The sequence below is a fragment of the Lytechinus variegatus genome, chromosome 18 (genome assembly GCF_018143015.1).
Source record: "Lytechinus variegatus isolate NC3 chromosome 18, Lvar_3.0, whole genome shotgun sequence".
Taxonomy (NCBI): Eukaryota; Metazoa; Echinodermata; class Echinoidea; order Temnopleuroida; family Toxopneustidae; genus Lytechinus; species Lytechinus variegatus.
This window is the reverse complement of record NC_054757.1, coordinates 14,313,715-14,334,362: the sequence shown is the minus strand read 5'-3', so window position 1 is coordinate 14,334,362 and position 20,648 is coordinate 14,313,715. Positions and strand designations below refer to the sequence as shown.

General features: G+C 37.7%; 1 protein-coding gene across 1 annotated transcript in view; it reads left to right on the top strand.

Moving 5' to 3' along the window:
• Window positions 1-5,935: 5,935 nt before the first annotated feature.
• The window catches only part of LOC121405590 (NACHT domain- and WD repeat-containing protein 1-like), a 35,285-nt gene continuing 20,572 nt past the window's right edge, over window positions 5,936-20,648 (top strand). The window contains exons 1-6 of the mRNA XM_041596520.1: window positions 5,936-7,123; window positions 11,499-11,701; window positions 16,939-17,038; window positions 18,200-18,302; window positions 18,712-18,863; window positions 19,186-20,464. Coding sequence (XP_041452454.1) covers window positions 7,012-7,123; window positions 11,499-11,701; window positions 16,939-17,038; window positions 18,200-18,302; window positions 18,712-18,863; window positions 19,186-20,464 — 1,949 coding nt within the window. The 5' untranslated portion in view covers window positions 5,936-7,011. The remainder of the gene's footprint in view (window positions 7,124-11,498; window positions 11,702-16,938; window positions 17,039-18,199; window positions 18,303-18,711; window positions 18,864-19,185; window positions 20,465-20,648) is intronic.

Here is a 20,648-nt window from a genome sequence, read left to right as displayed (position 1 = left end):
CTTTTGGTACAGAACCGCGGGCCAATGCAGAATCGGCTTTTGGGTTTATCTTGCACCGCGTTTACACGCTGTTACAGCCCGCGGTGCAGAATCAGTGAAAAAACCTTAAATGATACGAGCACCAACAATATAGGTCATAATAAAGACAACGCTGGATCCTTGCGCTTTGAAGTATGTCACAATGGTACAGTAAATGAAATGCGCGCCAGTTGCCGATGCAAATTCGGCTTACTGTTTACACGTAGTAAAAAGGCCGATTCTGCATCGGCTCGCGGTTCTGAATTTGCTTCTTTGGTGGTTCTGAACCGAGAGCAGATTCAAGTTAATCGCGTTTACACGCAACAAAAAAGCAGATTCTGCATCGGCTCGTGGTTCAGAACTGTGAGCTGATGCAAAATCTGATCACATGTAAACACGGTAATAGGCACACTTGAATGATAACACACTATATGAAATTCACCACTACATCCATTCATACCACTCTAGAATACCACACCAATACAGTCATACAGTCATACAGTCATACAGTCATGCGACCTAGCAAAATAAGTATTCATCTCAAGTACATTTTAGTTTCTATGTATGATTAAGATTAAAGGCTATTTTATTATCTGTATGATTTATTGTTATCTCAAAGAGTATAGTTTTTAAGACTAGTTATTCATATAAAGCAGTCAGTGATAGACCACACAAACCATTAATCAGTTCACTCTCCATTTAATAGCTTTAGTTTAAATACATTGAACTCTTGTTCTGGAAATTTCTTTCTCTTTCGACTTTAACAGTCTTCAACTTTTATACTTGCTGTCATCAATACGCCCATATAAAAATGATCTCAACTTGTCATTTTCATTTAGTGATTAATAGCAAACCTTTCTTTAACAGTCTATAGAATCAATCAGCCTCATAATTCCTGAAAAGAACTCTTTCCAAGCAAATCAAGGTTGCTGTTTATGTCATAAACCTTGCAAAATCAAGCTTTATCTGAGCTGTCCTTGCATTTCTTAGAATTCAAGATACAAGATTTTAACAGACCACCAGTGCTATCTATATTAGATGTAGAACAAGTATTTTAATGGTATATGGCCATGGAAACAAAAAAAATCACTGATTTTTTTTCATACATGCGCACATTATGGTCTAGTGAGTTCGTACATATTGTTAGTTTGTCATAATGTTGCCAGAATTTTTAGAGGACAAAGTAATGATTTTGGCCCAAAATGCAACTTTTTTCTCTAATGGCAGTTGATTTACAGTGAGATATTATCTGTTACAGTGACAACATGAATTCTCAAAAAATAACAATTTTGCCTCATACAACATTGTATTCACAATGTAACAATTGAGTTTGGTGACTTTTAAGTGCTTCTAGTGAAAGTTATGAGGTAAATAGTCGACGGGGTGTTAAAAAAGGGCCCCTTGAAAATAAAATAAAAAATATTAAAAATAGACTTTCAACTGCCCCCTTTAATTCTACATAGAACAGCCACTTTTTGTTCCTTTTCACATCTTGATTATGTTTTAGTAGATCCTAGGAATCAGAAAATTATATTTTTTATTAGTCCTGTGAGGGGGGTTGCGGTACCCCCCCCCCTACATATTCGACTAGTACCTCAAGCTACAATACTTGTTCTACATCTAATGTAGATATCCCTGGATTATTCATTGATTATATCCTGTCCTAAGATAAAGGGGAGGAGAGGAGAAGAGGCTTTGAAGTTACTGTGACTTCTGTAATAGATTGGTAGATACCCAAGTCCGATTTGATCAGGGAAATGTTTGTATTTTATTCTAAAAACACTCTCTGAATCATAAAATCTGCATTTCTATCACTTTTCTTCCTTGCTATGCCAGCCCCGAGGCTCGTAAACATCGCATATTAACGCAAACATGACAAACTAAACCAATACAGAATTATTCATCTTGTTTGAAATTTCTCAAAAACACATCCTATTCCCAATCCATTAGACTAATTTACAATGTCAGTTTTACTTCTATTTTAATCTTCTAAAAAAGAAAAAAATGGGCACAAAAGCATGCATAATTTAACGAGTCAGTCGGAGCATCTATCCATCTCGTCACTGAAATAGATAACAGAAGCATCGCACCATGTCGTCGTCGTTGAATAAAGAGGAAAAGTAATTTGCATGATGATTTGCCGGTGGTGCAATTAATTTGTGCAGGTTCTTTTAATTGTCATGGTTACACTGTGGTGTGTGGGTATAGGCCCATTTGTTAATATGCTCGTTGACTGGGACTATCTGTGTGTATTTGACATGTTAAAACAGCCTGGAAGATCACCCCATTCCCCCAATTCTATTTCTCTCCTTTGGATGTTCTTGATGCATGTACATTGCTGATATTCTCTGCACGATGCCATCTCCGTCTCTGTAAGCGAGCGTAATCTTTCTCATTTTAATGGAAATGAACCAGCTCAAAGCATTTCCGTTGACAGCATAGTAAATGTTGTCATTAATGTATGATGGCATTATTTAGATCCGCAAGCTTCTAAACATGGACACTGCGTGTGGCTCCTCGTGATACTTGGCAGCCATTGTATTTTTCAAGACTGTACAATATGTGGACAGCAATTGTGTGCAACAGGTTTTGAATGCTTTGCAGTGGTGACGTGAACATGTCTATTAGAAAATGGAAATAATACCGACGGCAACAGGTTGTGAAAGCTCTCCAGTGTTGATATATGGACATGCTTGAGAGAATGGATGTTTAATTGCTCATTTATTACGGACAAGAGCTAATGTAATTAAATTAATCGTGTGTTTTGATTATGATCATCAATATTTTGTTTTCACTTTCTCTAGTAAGTCTCTAGATCTGTTTATGATTACTGGACAAAGGTGTCCAGAATAGGCTCTATATAATATGTGAAAGTAGAAGACATGTCTGCTTGTTACCATTTTGTATACATATCACTGTGATACTGATAGTTCTGTCAAATTTGTGCATTAATTTTAAAGCATATCCTGGCTGTTTTGGATGGAATTTATTTACAAAGGTGGTCGAATTTTAAATAATGGTTAATGCAAATTTTATATATGCATTGTCTCTATTTTGTCCTGAATGCTATTCCCATTTGGAAGTATATTGCTCAAGATATGATGCCATAGGGTCTTGAAAAACATTGAGTTGCTTTTAAAGGTCCTACATCTCCCTCTCATGTCCCTGGTCCTACATGTCTTTATGATTGTAAATGATTTTGTTGTTGATTTTAAATCTTACTGAATGAATTCAATCGAATATGATATCTAGTGCAGTACATTGTGCTTTTCAAATTAGTGACACAGTGAAAACAATAATAGCATAATGACACTTCAAGTAGTACAGTGCATTCCAGAAAAAGGAAAACTGTTATTCCATTGTGTTTTTTCTTCAAAGACTAAAGGATGATATGTCATTTACATCATCATACAATTCAGTTAATCTTCTACATTTTGATATCTAATATGAGATGAACACTTCACGCATTAATGAGCAAGACGAGTTTTGACAGAGGGTGCTGACATTCACACTTGTTGCTACTGGTCAGGAAGTGCAGGTTGACCTTTACTTCCTATGGGTCAAATTATATAGTATAATGGGCAGTGACATATCTTGAAATAAGGTAGTATTGGTGCTTTGATAAGGCAGGATGTAACAAGTAGTAGATTTGCAGCTTTCATGATAGAGGATTAGGCAAGCTTTTGGTTTTGATATCAATTTTCTGAAGACTAATACCTTGGTCACATTTGCTCTACGGCCTGCGTATGGCGAGTCAAAAACAGCCGTTTTAACATTTTATGTACTAGCTATAGATATAGGTGGTTTGTATAAAAATGAATAAAACGGCTGTTATTGACTCGCTGTACGGCCGCCGCAGAGCAAATGTGACCAAGGTATTAGTGTAGACATTCTTGAATGATGCTCTTATTTTATTGAATAGAGATAATATACATGTACTTTTTTATGATGTTGTGTGAGAGGAAACATGTTTCAATACTTCAAGTACAAATAAATATATGATTAGTATAAGCAGATATCACTTTTAAATTTGTAACTATTTTTTTCAATCCCTTTTTGAAATATGCGAGTATGGAGATAAAATTAACCAAGTTAATGATAATAATGATTATATTTGCTTATAAGTAGGGCTTAACGCTTTATCAGAAGTCTTTATAAAGCGCTTTACAGTAATGCAGCATAAATACCCCGGCTTTTAGCAGAGCAGCTGTTAAGCTCAATGGTAGTTATGAAATCCAATTGAAATATTTCCAATTTGCATTTTAAACACAGTGGCAACATTTTATTTCCTTTCTGAGAATATTGTGTTCATGTTCAGTGTATGATTTTTGGTCAGGTTAGATACAGCTGTCTGTATGGGAAGTCGTATTGATATTTGATACTGTAATATTGACTGGCCTTCATGGGAACATCAAATATGTCGTCCGCAACAGAATCATTAGGTGGTTTCAAACCGCCTCAGTCAGAAGAATCCCCGTTAAATTAGGCTAAAAAATACCCATTAACTATTCTTGTATTCACACCGCCCTGAAACATACCCTTCGGGATAAGTTCCTGAAGTTACGAGCATGCGCAGTATGGTCTGATATGCGAGCGAGGCGCAAGATTCAAAATCACTATCTCAGCAGCCACCCAACACGCTGGGCCAAAAGTTCCTGTAAAATTGCTTTCAGATAGCCAAAATACCTGCGACCTTGGAAAAATCCCTGCGAAAGTTCTCGTAATTTCGCCAAGTACCTACTATTTAGTGGGTATTTTCTTTCGGGGAAATTACACGTAGTTTGCTTTCACATTACCAAAATACCTGAAACTGCCGAACTTCAAGGCGGTCTGAAACACCTATATTGGCCCGAGTCTTCAGACAAGGGCAATATGGTTCTTTAGGGGCAATATATTTTGTTTCCCCCGAAAGAAAAGCAAGTCAATAAAATTATTACCTACAGCTGTATAATGTGTAATTCAAGCTATTATTTAAAACAATTTATATGCATGCTTGACTGCTTGTTTGCTTTAATATCACTCCTGATATCAGGTTATTCACAAAATTTGCAAAGTGATCCTTGCTATAAGCAATTGTAATGTAAGCAATTGTGATAATTGTGACTCGCACACCATGCATAGCGCGCACATACACTTAACGCATCAAAATCTTGCACTTGGGTTTGATTAGCTGTGAATGCGTATGCACTAGCTGGCTGTGCCGCGCATTATCTACAGTGCGTTGGTTCACAAACTGGTTCCAAACAGATTTCGCAAATACTGAAATTAGCGATCAAAATCAGCTCCTACTGCGCAAGCACACTCGCAGAAATATGGCCAATATTGCCCTCTGTTTTTGTACGGTATTCCTATGGGCAAAGCCCATAGAGGGCAACATGGCACATGTTTACCGCATTGGTCTTGGATTGAAAGTACTTGTACACTCTCAAAATTTGTAATGATACCAGCCCAAAAGTTAGTTAAAACACAAACGGACCAAGTGTTGGTATTGAAAAAAACTCCACATTCATTTTGCATGCAAATTTGCTTAAAATGTGTTCTTATCTGAACCAACTTATTAGTTGGTTTCAAACTTTCTAAGAGTGTACTTTTCAGGATTCCAAATTATTGCAGGGATTCCATTTTTTACTCTGTTTTATTGACATTTAGACTTTTAATGCTCCCTATGATTCCCCCATTTGTGCTGTAATAAAAAATACTTGTGCTCAAAAAAAAGTTGTCCTTGCACTTTAAATTATTGAAATTTGAGGAGTGATACTGTTAAAACATAATATATTACTATTACATTTGACAAACACTCAATCTAGTATGTCTTTCTTCAAGTGTAATTAGATCAGTTGCATCTCTACCTAAACAAATGTTCTCTAATTAAGGTGTCCTTTTTCTCTTTTTCCCCTATCTACACTGTACTCTTCAGGATGAGATGATTTCCCCTCTATTCCTGCATTTCCAGGAAAGCTACTCCGCTGTGATTGTCTGGAAGGATCCCGAAACTTCAGCAACGACGACGTGAGAAAGCCCCTCATGAGATGAGTCCTCTAGCCCTTGCAAACAAAGCATGAACAATTTCTTCTCATCACTATCCGATTGCAGGGGATATTTTCTAGGAGACGTATGAAGATTTCATCTTCATCATATTCACACCCCAGGAGTACATTGTGGTCGGATTGCAAAAAAAAAAGAGAAACGTCGTAATACGAGATTATTCTCGCTACCCTGGTGAAGTAGATGAGATGATGTATGCATTAATGGATTAACGAGCCACCACTTCATAGGATTTGTGTTCACTAATTGGTTATGTGCAACGATGTAAAGGAGACCTGCGAATCTCATTTGGAGATAAAAAGCCCTGATGATATAGTTTGTCTTTGTATATAATATTCTACTGTGAGGTATATATCAGAGGCCACGAGGGGAAGGAAATCTTGTGGATCGTGCATCACTGTTGTATTTGAATATTCTAGGGTATTTCCATGCTTCGAATCAAAGATGGTGTTTTAGAGAGAGATCTCTCTCTTGCCGCAAAACCATGATGTGAGGCATTGGTAATGTGACAAGAAAGCTGCAAGCACTTGAGTGAAAGAAAATGACAAAAATGCATCACTTAGGAGGAGCGTGAATCGGATTTGTGCTAAGATAGCTCGATCCTTTGCCTTAAACGTGGAGGTTGTAGCAACTGGAGGCTTCGTTGCAAGAGCAGCCATTGCCCAGAATTTATGAGCTGATTTGGAATTATTTCTAAATTTGGATGATTGTGGATTGATCACTGAAATATTCATGTAAGTTTACATCTAAGCTGTGGTGAACGTATGCGTACATCTAACCAGAGGCAGACGCGATCCTTGAACCATTGATGTGGTCAGCTCTACCCAGTTGACCACAGGGACAGCATCATCAAGACCATTGTGCGGACACTGACCGGATGCAGCAGCGCTCTGACGTGCTTCATGTGTTTATATTCATTGGCAAGGACTGGTACGTAGACTGACCCAAATGACGCTTACCAAAGCAAAAGAGATGGACAGCATTTTCACCGGCCGTCTGACCAACCTACCGCCCCTGACATCCAAGGTGGTCAAGATCATACTCAGCTGCTGTAAATCAGGTAAGTAACAATCTTGCTATAAAAAGAAACTTTAAATTCAGTCATTTGTGACCAGCCAACAATAAGCCGCTAGGCAAGATTCTCTGTAAATACTAGCCAAAATAGTAGTTTGGTCTTCAGAAAGTAAAAATGAGAAAATTAATATACCCGGTATCTGAAAGAGTAATTCTTCTTCTTTCTACTGTCAAAATACTGTCAGCCAGTTTTCCAGACTACTTGGAAGTTTCCGTGAGATTTTACAGTGTACGTATCTCATGCATGAGTGAACTCTAAATTCATACCTTGTTTTTTAAGCTCTCACTAACTTTCTTATTCAATCAAGTTGTGTGTATTTTTGTTGATCAGTATTGACAAGTATCATTTTAAAGCTCAGGATGTGCTCTCAAAATTCCAATCAAAATCGTAAAATTCATTTTCAGCAACTTATTTTGGGTGGCAGGTCACATTTAAGCATGCCAAAAGAAATAGATTTTGACCCTGACGAAGAGCAGACAGTACTGCCCGAAATGTCAACACCAAACAATTCTTGTCAGAGCTTTTGCCAAAATATAATAATGAAACAAAAAGTGTTATCAGCTACTGAAAATGATAGCATGTTGGAAGCATTTCATCAACATTTTTATGACAAGTTGTCAGATCTGTCAGCTTTCTTTGAATATGATTGGTTGAGAAGCACTGTTACCATGGTAACTGTCAGATGAAATAGACAAGTCCTATCATAAAACGCTCCCAAGAATGGCTGTGAGCAAATTCCTCAGCGAAAATCACTGACAATTTGCTTCAAATGTACAGCCTTGAAGAATTGAAGATTCTAAAGAGAACTGGTTATTAATATTTTATTACTTTTGCCTACTATCTGTGTAAAAAAAAAGTACTTTGATGTTTGCTGCAGGTCTGTCATTCTCTTTAACGTGATGAAATGAAGAAAAAAAAATCAGGCAAAGCACTTGAGTTTCTTTCTTCAGGTCAAATCCTGTCCCATTTATCATTCTATTTGTAGAATTATGACTCATAAAAAATCTGTTTCCATGATGAATTGAATTTCACTTTCATCAGTCGTCCGCAATCCATCACTTTTATCAGTTCCAATTTGCCTCTATTTTCTCTCTATCTCTCTCTCTCACCTCTTTCTGCATCTTGCATTTTCTCCAAATCAGCTAAATCACGCTCTCTCCCAAAGATCAGGGGGAAAAGTCTGGATTTCTGAGTTCTATATCAAGACGTAATAAAGTAGGGCCTTGATTGAAAAGCACATTGCAGCTCTCGTGCATTTGTTAAGACGTCAGCCTCCAGCAATACGCTGATTTTTTTCCCCTCGTTTTGAAGCTTCCAAATCCAAACATGACATTTGCAGCTCCTTGCAAAGCTTCATTATGTACAAATGCAGTAAGAACCAAATTCTTTCACACAAGGGTAGATATTGATGCATTTCTAATTACTATGTTTGAAAATTACCAATGAAATGTATACATGAGTTTCAAAATTCTAATTTAGCATTTGTTATTTATTCAAAAATTTATTTGGCGCTTTCAGAAAGCAAAAACAAGACAGTATGTAAAATGCAAGTATGAAAATATTATTAATTTCATTTATTTTATTTACCACAATATAGTAGAAATACTTTTATATGTACAATCAGGATAATATCAAAGTACAGAAACTGTAACGATGAAAATATAGGAAATGAAGGATGAATAAATAGAAAGTAAATTAAAGTAAGAGTATTATGTAATCCCTTGCTCAGCCTACCAGGAAGCCTTGGTAGGGAGTAGGCCAACTTAAATGGCCATGGCTGGCAGGGCCTTCCCTCCACCCTGATTGGGTGGACAAAGGTCTTTACATACAATAGGCCTACAGTTACTAAAACGGAATGACATACTAGTATAAAACAGATAAGTTACACCCCCTCCCCCCCCCAGAATCATTCAAGTGTTTTGAAAGAGAAATCTTTATCTTCAGTTAGTAAGTTTGATTTTCATTTTAGTTGGTAAGTTGAATTTTCATGTGCGCAATGTTGACTGTTTTAATAAACAAGTCAAATACTATAAGCATTTATTAGTGTGTTTTTACACAGGCCCGTTTAAATGCCAATGTGAGCAATTTGCTCTCGTGTGAAAGCTCTCGCGAGCTTGCCTTCCAGATTCCTCGTTTAAGTCATCAAGGAGAGTCCCTCTCAACAACCACCAAACACAAAATCCTTTTTATTGGGCAAATTGCGAAGATGTTTACGCGTGATTGACAGGGACATTAAGACGGAGAAAAACAGGAGCATAGTTTGATTACAGCATTTAGCCCTCGTGATGGCATGATGTCATCCCATTCTGCTCTCTCTGTCTCTATCTCTCTCTTACTCTTGCTGTTTATCACTCTTATTCAAATGCTGACCTTTTTTATTCACTCCCTAGACTTTATTCCCTCTCTCCATCTTCCTATTCCCACCCAAACTCCTCTATCTCATTGCTTTCTCTCTTTTCTTTCTCTTTCAATTTTCTGTCTCTTTCAATTTTCTGTCTAAAATCTATCTGTCTGTCTCTTCCACTTTCTCTCTCTCTCTCTCTCTAGCTTTTTCTTAGTCTCTCTACCCACCCTTTCAATCCGCCCTATCCTATCTATCTCTTTCTGCCCCTCCCCCTCCCTCCTCCTCACGTACTACACTAGCATTTCAGAAGTATGAAAAGGATTAAGTGCAGATATCAAGATATGCTCCTGTTTTAATTCCCTGCTTTAAGCTGTTTGTCTCATCAGATCTTTGTTCTCAAGGACTGATTGTGCCAGTGATTACATGCTAAATCTTATTTTAATTCTTTTACTTCTTTCATTGTGCTGTCAGTCTTCCAATACAAATCGGACCACACATTTTCATTTTATCTCTTCATTATCTACATGTATAGTATGAATTATAAATGAAGACTGCTGCTCAAGAAGAACTTTCGGTTAAGAAATCATGAATTCATCGGTGTGCGCTGTGCTATAAGTGTTGGCAATAGGACAAGGTCGATATTTCTTGTGCATTGATAATTAAATTCAAGATTTTCACAGCCAGCCTAGAGGCCTGGTCACACCGCCCGAGCATTGTTGGAGTGGTCGTGGAGCAGAGAGAAAAAATCATCCCCGCTCGCTACCGTTCACCATTTTCGATTTTTTTTTTCCCCCCCAATTTTGTGAGAAAAATTCGACCCTCTTTCCCTACCGCTTCACGACCGCTCCAACAACGCTTGGGCGGTGTGACCAGGCCTTTATATGGGTATGATCAAACAAGGTCCTGTATGAGTCAATTTATCCCCCCCGCCCTTGAAGATTAAAGGACAAGTCCACCCAAACATAGAGTTGATTTGAATAATAGGAGAAAAAATCTAACAAGCATAACACTGAACAGTTATATGCACATCCTGGTCGATATGCAAATGAGACTGATGACGTCATCCACTCACAATTTCTTTTGTATTTTAGTATATGTAATTGAAATATTGTAATATTCTCCACAATGTCATATGAGACAACGATTAACTCCTCCTGAACATGTGGAATAATCATTGTGTAATACTATATGGCTCAGTCAAGTTGGTCCTTATTGTCAAATCTGTAATAAAAATGAAATATATAATTTAAACTATAAAAAACAATAAATAGTGAGTGAGGGACATTTATTATCGACTGTCTCATTTGCATGCATATCACTGTTTTGTGAGAAAAAAACGAAACTTTAAAATGTCATGACTTTGTCATTTTACATCCAATTTTGATGAAATTTTCAGCGTCTTGCAAAAACGAAACTTTAAAATGTCATGACTTTGTCATTTTACATCCAATTTTGATGAAATTTTCAGGGTCATGCTAGTTTGATTTTTCTCTATTTATTCAAATCAATGTTTTTTTTCCAGGGATGGACTTGACCTTTAAGTAGCTTGGTGATAAATTATTTTTACTTTGCAAAATTCACCATATCCCATTGCCTAGCTTTCTCAACAAACAAATGGAGTGTAGATTTGCTGATTCAGAATGAAAAAAGGGTCCATGACCCCCAGCATTTCCATCATCAAGAATGACATCTTCATTTTCATGAAAAGTGTCCCCTCCCTTTTTTTTAAGTGATTTGTTTTTCCTTGTCAAAAAACAAATACAGAAATCATCCCATTTTAATGAGCTCCTTCTATAATGAAATCCTAGATCTTGGGCCTCTTTCATAAACTTGTAATATTAGAGAATTTGCAATGATAGTTAAAATCTACTGAAATTATTTGGTTTGATTGGCTGACGGTGACTTTGTTATAGAAATTAAGCATTTGTTATTACATGTATAACAAGCCTTTTGTGAAATGGGACACTGCCCCTCAGACCACAATTATGATTTTCATAATTTTGTTTTCATTTGCAGACACCATACAGGAGAGGTTTGTTCTATTGCGAGATGCGGTCCCCGAGTTGCAGAGGTTTTGCCAGCAGTATGGCCTGGATTTCCAATTGGTTGATATGCACCAGGGGCCGTCCAACACGTCGACCAACGACCACGAGATGGCCGGTCTCAGGATCCAAGAAATCATCAACTCACATCAGTTGTCTCTGGGACCGTTCTTTGTGGTGAGTCCAATGCAGAATGCACCTGATATCACATAGATGTTTATGTAGATACCAGGTATGTAGTCGATGCTAGTAGTCAAGAAGCCACTGGAGAAAATCTTCTCTCATAGATGTTATACATGTGAATCGGGCCGAGGCCGGCAAAATGTGGCCTTGACGTTGGTCTCGACCACATCACTGGTAGATATGTTAGATATAGATAAAAAAAATAATATATACATAAATTGTTTTTAGGCCCATTTTGGGGCAAGTTGAATGAAGAATAAATCTACTATCACATGTTAGATATTGATATGTAAGAAATAGAAATTACATCTTCATCAATTGCCGTTAGGTCCCTTGTTTTTTTTTTTTTTTGGGGGGGGGTGAGTTGAATGTAGGGTAAAGCAATCAAGATCATAGACCCTATTCTCATCTACTTTCTTAAACTAGTTTAGGGGAAACCAGAATAATGTGTAATGGGAATGCTCGAAGAGGTCTCTGAAGTGATCATAAGTGGTCCTTTTTTCAGTTTATACATGAACATTTATCAAAATAACATTTGTTGATCTTAACTTGTTACTCTATCTATCATTGAAAACAAATCTTCCTAATCAAATATCCATATGGCATCTACACCAATGTTATTGCAACCGAGATAGAAAAAAACTCCTTCCATGGAATTGCCATGAAGGCAAATCCGCTTAATCACCCACGAATCCAGCGCAGCATATGCGAGAATCGGCATTCGATTTCTAGAAATGACCACCGTCATGCCCTTTTATCTACTCCTGAAGGTAAACAATTATTTCAAATTAATAGGATTTCCATGGCAGATGTCACAATATCCCTTCAGCCCACTCGCCTGCCTACAGGGCATTTTAACCCAAAAGGGGGAAATTGATCGAAACCTCATCATCCGAAAATGGTTTCGGTTCTTCTTTTTTTATGGCCATGCATACTGTTCATAAGATGAGGGGGTGTAATTTAAGTAGGTCGATGTGGAGGGTGGTCATAGTATTGATAATGATAATGCTGACTATAATCAGTGTGATAACATTGATATGCTAATTACAATAATGATGATTATATAGTAATGGTAATGATAATCAACAACAAAATTAATTACATTAATAGTAATGATAATGATAATAATAATAGTAATAATGATAGTAATAATATTACTATTGATAGTTAATGATAGGCATGATTATGATGCTGATAAATGTATATTTTGCTATTGTAGTAATGATAAGAATGATGAAATGAAAAAAAAATGCTACTGTAGTTTTCATAGAAGCGATAATATTAGATCGGAATCTTGGACCCAATGGGGACCAGTATAGCCTACTTGTATTCATGACACTCTTTTGGGGCAGTATTGAATGCCCCGATATATATTGTACATGTATGTTCATTTGTAAAACATGAAATATACATGCACATACAATGCGAGACTCTATAGTTTTATCATTTTTGTGAGAGATATTGTATTATACCAGGATTTATTTCCTACATGTACATTTGAGAGCCCTCTAAATTGAATCTGGTGTCTGATGTCTCTATATAATTTCTTGGCGCCAATGCTAATTATGTAAGGTCAAGAGGTAATCATTTATTTTTTTCTGGCCAGGAGTTGACATCTGCTATGACTTTTCTGATTTATTAAATATAACAAATTTTGAGGCAAATGAAATTCACCTTTCTGATTCATCAGAGCTGGGGATTATTTCATGAAGCATATGGTCAGTGATTTTCACTCACTAATTTGCTGTCAGCCAGTCAGATGCAAGGATTTCAGTAGCTTGTAACAATAGTCAGTGGAAATCATTGACTGTTTGTTTCATGAAATGCTCCCCTGTTATTCTTCCACAGATTATAATTATTGAGAAGGGAAGATTGTTAATTTTAAGTGGTCAGCGGTATCTTGTCTCCATTTCAATTTGCAGTTGTCTGAGACAAATTAAAGGAATTTTTATTGGTGTCCAAATAAATCAATCAATTTTCACTCCAAGAACGGGAAAATTACCACTTGTTCAAAATCATATTGCTACTTTAGCTTATCAGGATATAGTCCAAACTTTTTTAGCACTTTTTTTCTTGATCTCACCCGTGATTAGATTAAGGAAAAGAGCTCTGTATAATGGCTTGTTTCTATTTAACACTGATGAAAATGAAATTGAAATAAGGATACTGACCTAGAGGATGAAGTGACAGACTGGGTAGACCACCCCCCCCCCCCCCCCCCGACTGTCTAATCTTCTATTAGCATTGGAATAAGTAGTGGTTTCAACCCTGTTCCCCTCCCGAAGAAAATTTCAAAGTAGCATTGAAGTTGGGCAGTGAGGAGATGTTGATAGATACCCTGCTCCTACCCCCCCCCCCCCGAACTTTCCATATTAGCCATGAGGGTGAGGGGCAGGGGTAGATATGGGTGGATACACCACCGCTGGCTCCTTCCCCCCCACCAATACTTGTCCTGACTAGTAACTAAAGGTAAGGGGCAGGGGTAGATATGGGTGGATACCCCACCACTGGCTCGTACCCCCCCCCCCGAGACTTTTCCTGAGTAATATAAAGGGTGTGGAGCAGTGCCGGGTGGGGTAGATGTTTATGTATACACTGTCCCTGGTTCCTACCCTCCCCCTCAGAGACCGGGGGCTGTTTCATAAAGCTGTTCGTAAGTTAAGAGCGACTTTAAGAACGACTGGTGATCCTTTCTTGTGGTAAATGGTACATTCATTGGCAATGGTTTAGTGCTTAAGAAAGGTTCACCAGTCGTTCTTAAAGTCGCTCTTAACTTACGAACAGTTTTATGAAACACCCACCAGGACCTAGAAGGACCAGGGGGGTGGGGTGAGGGGCCTGTGGGGGTAGATGGAGTGGGTCTTACCCCCATCTCACCCCCGCATTGCCTGTTCCCAATGGCATTCCCTATTTAGGCCGCTAAGTAAACACAATATTTGGGAGACTGACATCCCCCGGCCTGCAGAACTAATCAGCAGGCTTTTTATTCCTGGCCGCTCTTTCTCGGTCCGCTCCACTCGCCCATCCAATGCAATCTGTGCATGCCGCCGCCCCCGCACATCATAGTCCCAATTCCCAATCAAAAACTGAAATGCTTTTACAACATGAAACCATATGCCCCCTTTTTACTTCCATTCTATGTTCATTTATGTTGATCTTGATTTGTGAATCTAAATAATCTAAATTATGTACGCCTACTCTAGATCTTTTGTTTATCTACTTTTATTTTGGAACAATGTCCACACTGTATACTTATACAGAAGTAGTTAGTATCATGTAGCTAGAGTATTAGTTTTTGATACACTGTTTGTCCAAATACATATTAGGCAATTGATTTTTAATGATATTTTTAATATTGTATTATTACAAAAAAATGAACATACAGTATTTACCTAAAGTACCTCTATTACAGTTGTTTGCTATATTCTGATATATGTACCTTTTTCACTCTGTTTCCTTTGAAGGTATTATTGCACCCACAAGTATTGAATATTGAAAAAGGTGTCACATATTTTTAGCCTATTTACATATAGCCTTTTCTTTCATGAGGTAATTCATTGCACAAGGCATTGAAAGTAGCCCTGCCAATTTCTCACACTTACAGAACAAAAAATTGGTAAAATAGAACTGTGTTCAATTTACTTTAGAATAGAAACATGTTTTTCTTAAAAATCTTGCTCGAACCATTTAAGCAATATTTTTCCCTTCAGATCTTAAAGATTAATGTCTTATGAAACACATTTTTTGTTTGAATGCAACAGAATCCTCAATTACTAGTGGACATTGTTTGGTCAAGCTATTCCGTGTGACAGGCACTGAATAGACCTACAGTATGAAATGAGGGAGAATCAGCAGTGATGAAAAATCGCTTGAACAACACAGTGTCAGTGTTTTGTATTTCAGGTTGCTGTTCTAGAATAAGAACTCATTGTTTTAAAGAGTAATATGAATTTCATTGGCTTGAAAAGAGGGGAAAATCAGCAAAAGAAAATGTCTTAAATGCTATACTACAGTGTCAATGTTTTGCGATTCGGGCTGTTATTCTAAAAGAAAATTTTAGAATGCACTCGTATGAATTAGCTAGGTTGGGATTGAAAAAACAAAGAGAATCTGCATTGATATTAAATCGCTTGAATGCTATACTGCGGTGACAATGTTCTGTGATTCGGAAGAAAATTTTTAAATGCACTCATGTGAATTCGGTTGGGCTTGAACAATAAAGGAGAATCAACATTGACAAAGGGAGAATCAGCATTGATTATTAATATCGCTTGAATGCTATACTGCAATGACCATGTTTTTTTAATGCACTCATACTCCTAGAGTAATATGAATTTGGATGGGCTTTAAAGAATCTGCATTGATGAAAATTGCTTGAATGCTGTTTTGCAGTGACAGTGTTTTGTGATTCAGGCAGTTCTACATCTAAGTTAAGAAAATTGTATGAATGCACTCTTAGTCAAAGAGTAATAGGAATTTGGTTGGGCTTGATAGAAGGGGAAAATCAGCATTGATGAAAAATAGCTTGAAAGCATACTGCAGCGATCATGTTGTTTGAACATACCCATGGTCATAGAGTGATATATATTTTGAACACTGATTAATCTCTACATGAGGGACCCATCTGGTTCGGAAGCAAAAGATCTGCTCATTTGTCTCCGTTAATCACGTTTGATATGCTCCCTCGTCCATCAAAAGGTTAACCAGTCATGCTATGCAAGATAATATGTACGGTATTCTACACATGAACCCTTATAAAAGATGTGTATAACATAGTCATACCAGCAAAATTGTAGGGTCCATTTCATAAAACTTGTTGTAATAACAGATTTACAATAACAGATACAAGCTACTTAAAATTCTTCAATCTGACAGGTTGATAGTAAATTTGTAAAAGAAATTACAGTTGCTTCGTTACCCTGGAGGTATTGTTGGAGAAACATGAATAACTTATTGTCTTTATCGCCCAACGATGAATCCTTTGATTAGAAATTCTCCATTTGTTAATATTACAAGTATTTGTGATAAAAGGAGGCAGACTGATCAAAACTTTGACGTTAATTTGGATGGCATTTCACTGGTCAGTTTGAAGTCGGCTTCATTGGTGTGATGGTAGCGTTAGAAAAAAAAGATTGAATTTGAAAAAGAAAGCTTGAGACAATCACCACTTGTGACATTTAACAAATGATATTGTACTTTCCTTCTTCTTTTTGTGTTTTTTATCCCTGCAGTCAATAATCGGCAACAAGTATGGTGATTATGTGCTGCCCTCTAGAATCGAAGGAACAGAATTCAGTCATATCCGAGACTGTGCTTTTGAAGCTGGCAAAGGTTGGTTTCTTGGAACTTCACACTTAGAATAGAAAAACAGTTCATTATCTGACAATAATTTGATATATTTTAAGCAAATAAAATTATGTAATTATTTTAGATTCAGATATTGTTAGCCAAACTGGTTTATTTTCCTTTTGCATGAAGTTGTGCTGCACTCAACCCAGGTGAGGTAAATAAGGACATGGCACGATTTCATTCCTTCAAATGCAGTGCGCATAACAGCTACTGTGCTAATTCCAGGGTGATAATGCTGCATTACTGTAGAGCACGCCTCTGATAAAGGAAGAGTTGAGCTCTTTACAAGTCATGCTTTAGGCGTGGTACTCCTGCCTTTGGGACTTTTGCTCACACCCCCCCCCCCCCACCATCTCCTCATGCCTCTATCATAGCCTATCCCCATATACATTTAATATACACATAGGCTTTGATCTCTCACTGAGTCACAGAAAATCTCATGTATACTGGTCTCTGAACTTGGCATCTTTGTAGTTATCATAATATCATTAAAGGTCAAGTCCACCCCAGAAAATTGTTAATTTGAATCGATAGAGAAAAATCAAACAAACATAACGCTGCAAATTTCATCGAAACCGGATATAAAATAAGAAAGTTATGACATTTTTAAATTTCGCTTATTTTTCACAAAACAGTTAAATGCACAACTCAGTAATATGCAAATGAGAGAGTCGATGATGTCCATCACTCACTATTTCTTTTGATTTTTATTGTTTGAATAATACAATATTTCAATTTTTACAGATTTGATAAGAAGGACCAACTTAACTTAACCATAAACTGTTAAAACAATGGTAATTCCACATGTTCAGGGAGAAATGAAACTTTGTTTCACTTGTAAAGGAGGAGAAAATTAGAATATTTCATATAATAAAATACAAAAGAAATAGTGAGTGGGTGACATCATCAGTCTGCCAATTTGCATACCGACCAGGATGTGCAGATAACTGTTTTGTGAAATTAAGTGAAACTTTGAAATGTCATAACTTTCTTATTTTTCATCCGATTTTGATGAAAATTTCAGTATTATGCTTGTTGGATTTTTTTCCTTTTTTTTCAAATCAACTTTTTGTTGGGGTGGACTTGTCCTTTGAGTACTGAACATGAGTGACGAGCCTCTCTCTCTCTTTCTCTTCCTTGCAGATATCAATGTCCTTGATGAGTGGTACGTCCAGGAAGGGGATGGAATGGAACAGGTCTATGTCCTGCAACCGATATCCTCAAAACTCAAGTATTACTATGACTCGTAAGTGACCACTCCCCCCCACACTTAGTCTGCAGGCACAGACCCTGATTGAAACTAATCAACAAGTGGGTCTTCACTCAAGACTAGCACATGGAAAACTTGTCGTTTCAATTTCAGTGCCTTCATTACACAAGGCAATGTAGGCTGTGCATTTAGACTATTTAATTCGAGTAAAGGGTCTGCACAACAGACCAGCCCCCTCTTGGGAACTCGGCCATCAACCATTAATATTAAACACTCTAGCAAGTCAATTTCATAGATGATGATGATTATGAAAATAATCATAATCATGTTAATGATGGTAATAATGATGAGGAGGATGATGATGATGATTATGATAATGACGTACATGTGGTTGACAATGATGAGTATGACGATGTTGATGTCTAAGAATTATTATCATTTACAGGAGCCCAGAGAACAAAGAACTCAATGAGAAGGATTTAGCAAAATGGAAGAAAGCCCATGATGCATTGCTTGAGATCCTTCAACAGTGTGCGGAGTATGTGCACGATGAAGGACTTCTCAACGAAGAACAACTCCACAAGTATCATATGTCTGGTGAGTATCAAAAAGATGACGTTTCTTTAGAAAAATCTTTTTGAATTCCTAAATTCTTTTGAATCCCTTACGATGCTTATAACTACGTTTATAACAACGTTTATCATGATGTTTATAATGATGTTTTTTTCATGTCATCTCCCCAGTCTGATGAATTTTTTAAGTGATGTAATGGTTTTTTTTATTTGTGTCGAGCTACTTATGTGCTGGTGTTGATTCAATGTTTTCACTAGATGTTGTGTTCCTTTTATCACACAGAAAATTTCAATCTTGATTATTCCCTACAGATAATTAAAATCTGGTTCATTATTCTCTTTTCCAGCTCTTGAGAATGAGTTGACGAGTGCAGTTTACCAGACGGAAAACTCTGCCGAGAGGTGTGTGTGCATCTACCGCTCCTTCGATGATCTCCCGCAGAATGTGGAGTCACAGGAGATGCACAACTATGTCGACATTCGCAAACCCAACCGTCCAAAGATATACAAGAAGGCTCAGGAACGCATCAAAGCGCTCAAGGAAACCAAGATTCCCTCTATGCTGCCAGAGGAGAATATCCTCAAGTTCTGCATTCCCTGGACGGCGAACGGCATCGACCCTGCTAACTCTGAAGAACATGAACAGTACTTGAAAGAATTCTGTGGACAATTCACGTCCAAGATCAAGGAATTGGTGGACAAGTTTGTTGTCCGGGAGAAAGCCAATCTGCAGATGAGGGAAGGATCGGGACTGACTGGGGAGGTCCTGGCACACCTGCAGGTGGCTGACGAGTTCACCAAGAGCTTTGTTTCACGAGACTCTGTCGTCAACCAAGTTGAGAGACTAGTCAAGAAGACACAAGGGAAAAATGACAAATTGCAGAATGCTATATTATTGCATGGTGAGCCAGGAAGCGGTAAGACTGTAGTTGTGTCTCAGATTATCAAAATGATGCCAACTTGGTTAGGGGAATCAGTCATCGTTGTGCCAAGATTCCTTGGCGCAACAACCACATGTCGAACTGTTCGTGACATGCTTGAATCAGTATGCCATCAGGTGTACGAAGTATACAAACCCAAGAAAAGCAAATTTGGTGACATTCCGCAAGACCTAGAAAAGCTCAAACAGTACTTTAAGAACTTAATCGAGAAACTCCCCTCCCCAACGCGACCGCTGTGCATTGTACTGGATTTCCCAGCGGAGTTTGTGGAAGAATTTCAAGGCGATAAATTAGATTGGCTCCCCGTGAATTTCCCAACGTCCACCACCCTCATCATAGCCCTGACCGATAGCCCCGCTGTCAAGGTATTCCGGGAACGAATCTCGGACGAAGCCAACTTTATCAGGGTTACATCCCTCAATGACAGGGAGCTCTCGGAGATGGTGCGGCTGTTCTTGACGGACAACAGCCGACTCCTGGTGCCCGAGCAAGTGAAAATCGTCACAAGGGCAGGCGCGAGGCACCCCCTGCCGTTGTTTGCCAAGTTGCTATGCAGAGAGACTCAGTTTATGAATCCATCGGGGAATGGTAAAGATCCCATCTCAACCCCTGTGGATGCATCCAACATTCTGCTGCAGCACGTAGAAGACAGGAACGGACCAGAAGTGACCACTATTATTCTAAGGTAGACAAGTTGATGCGGGGCAGTTCCATTTAAATAATTACCCTTTCCATATGTCTGACACAAATTTTTCTTTATTCTTAGGCAACTTGTCAAAAGTCTGTTCCACGTCTGCTAGAATCCTGCTATAAGGGGGCTATTTCTCTTTCCAATCCAAGTTCCTGGATTCCATGTTATTTTGCCTATG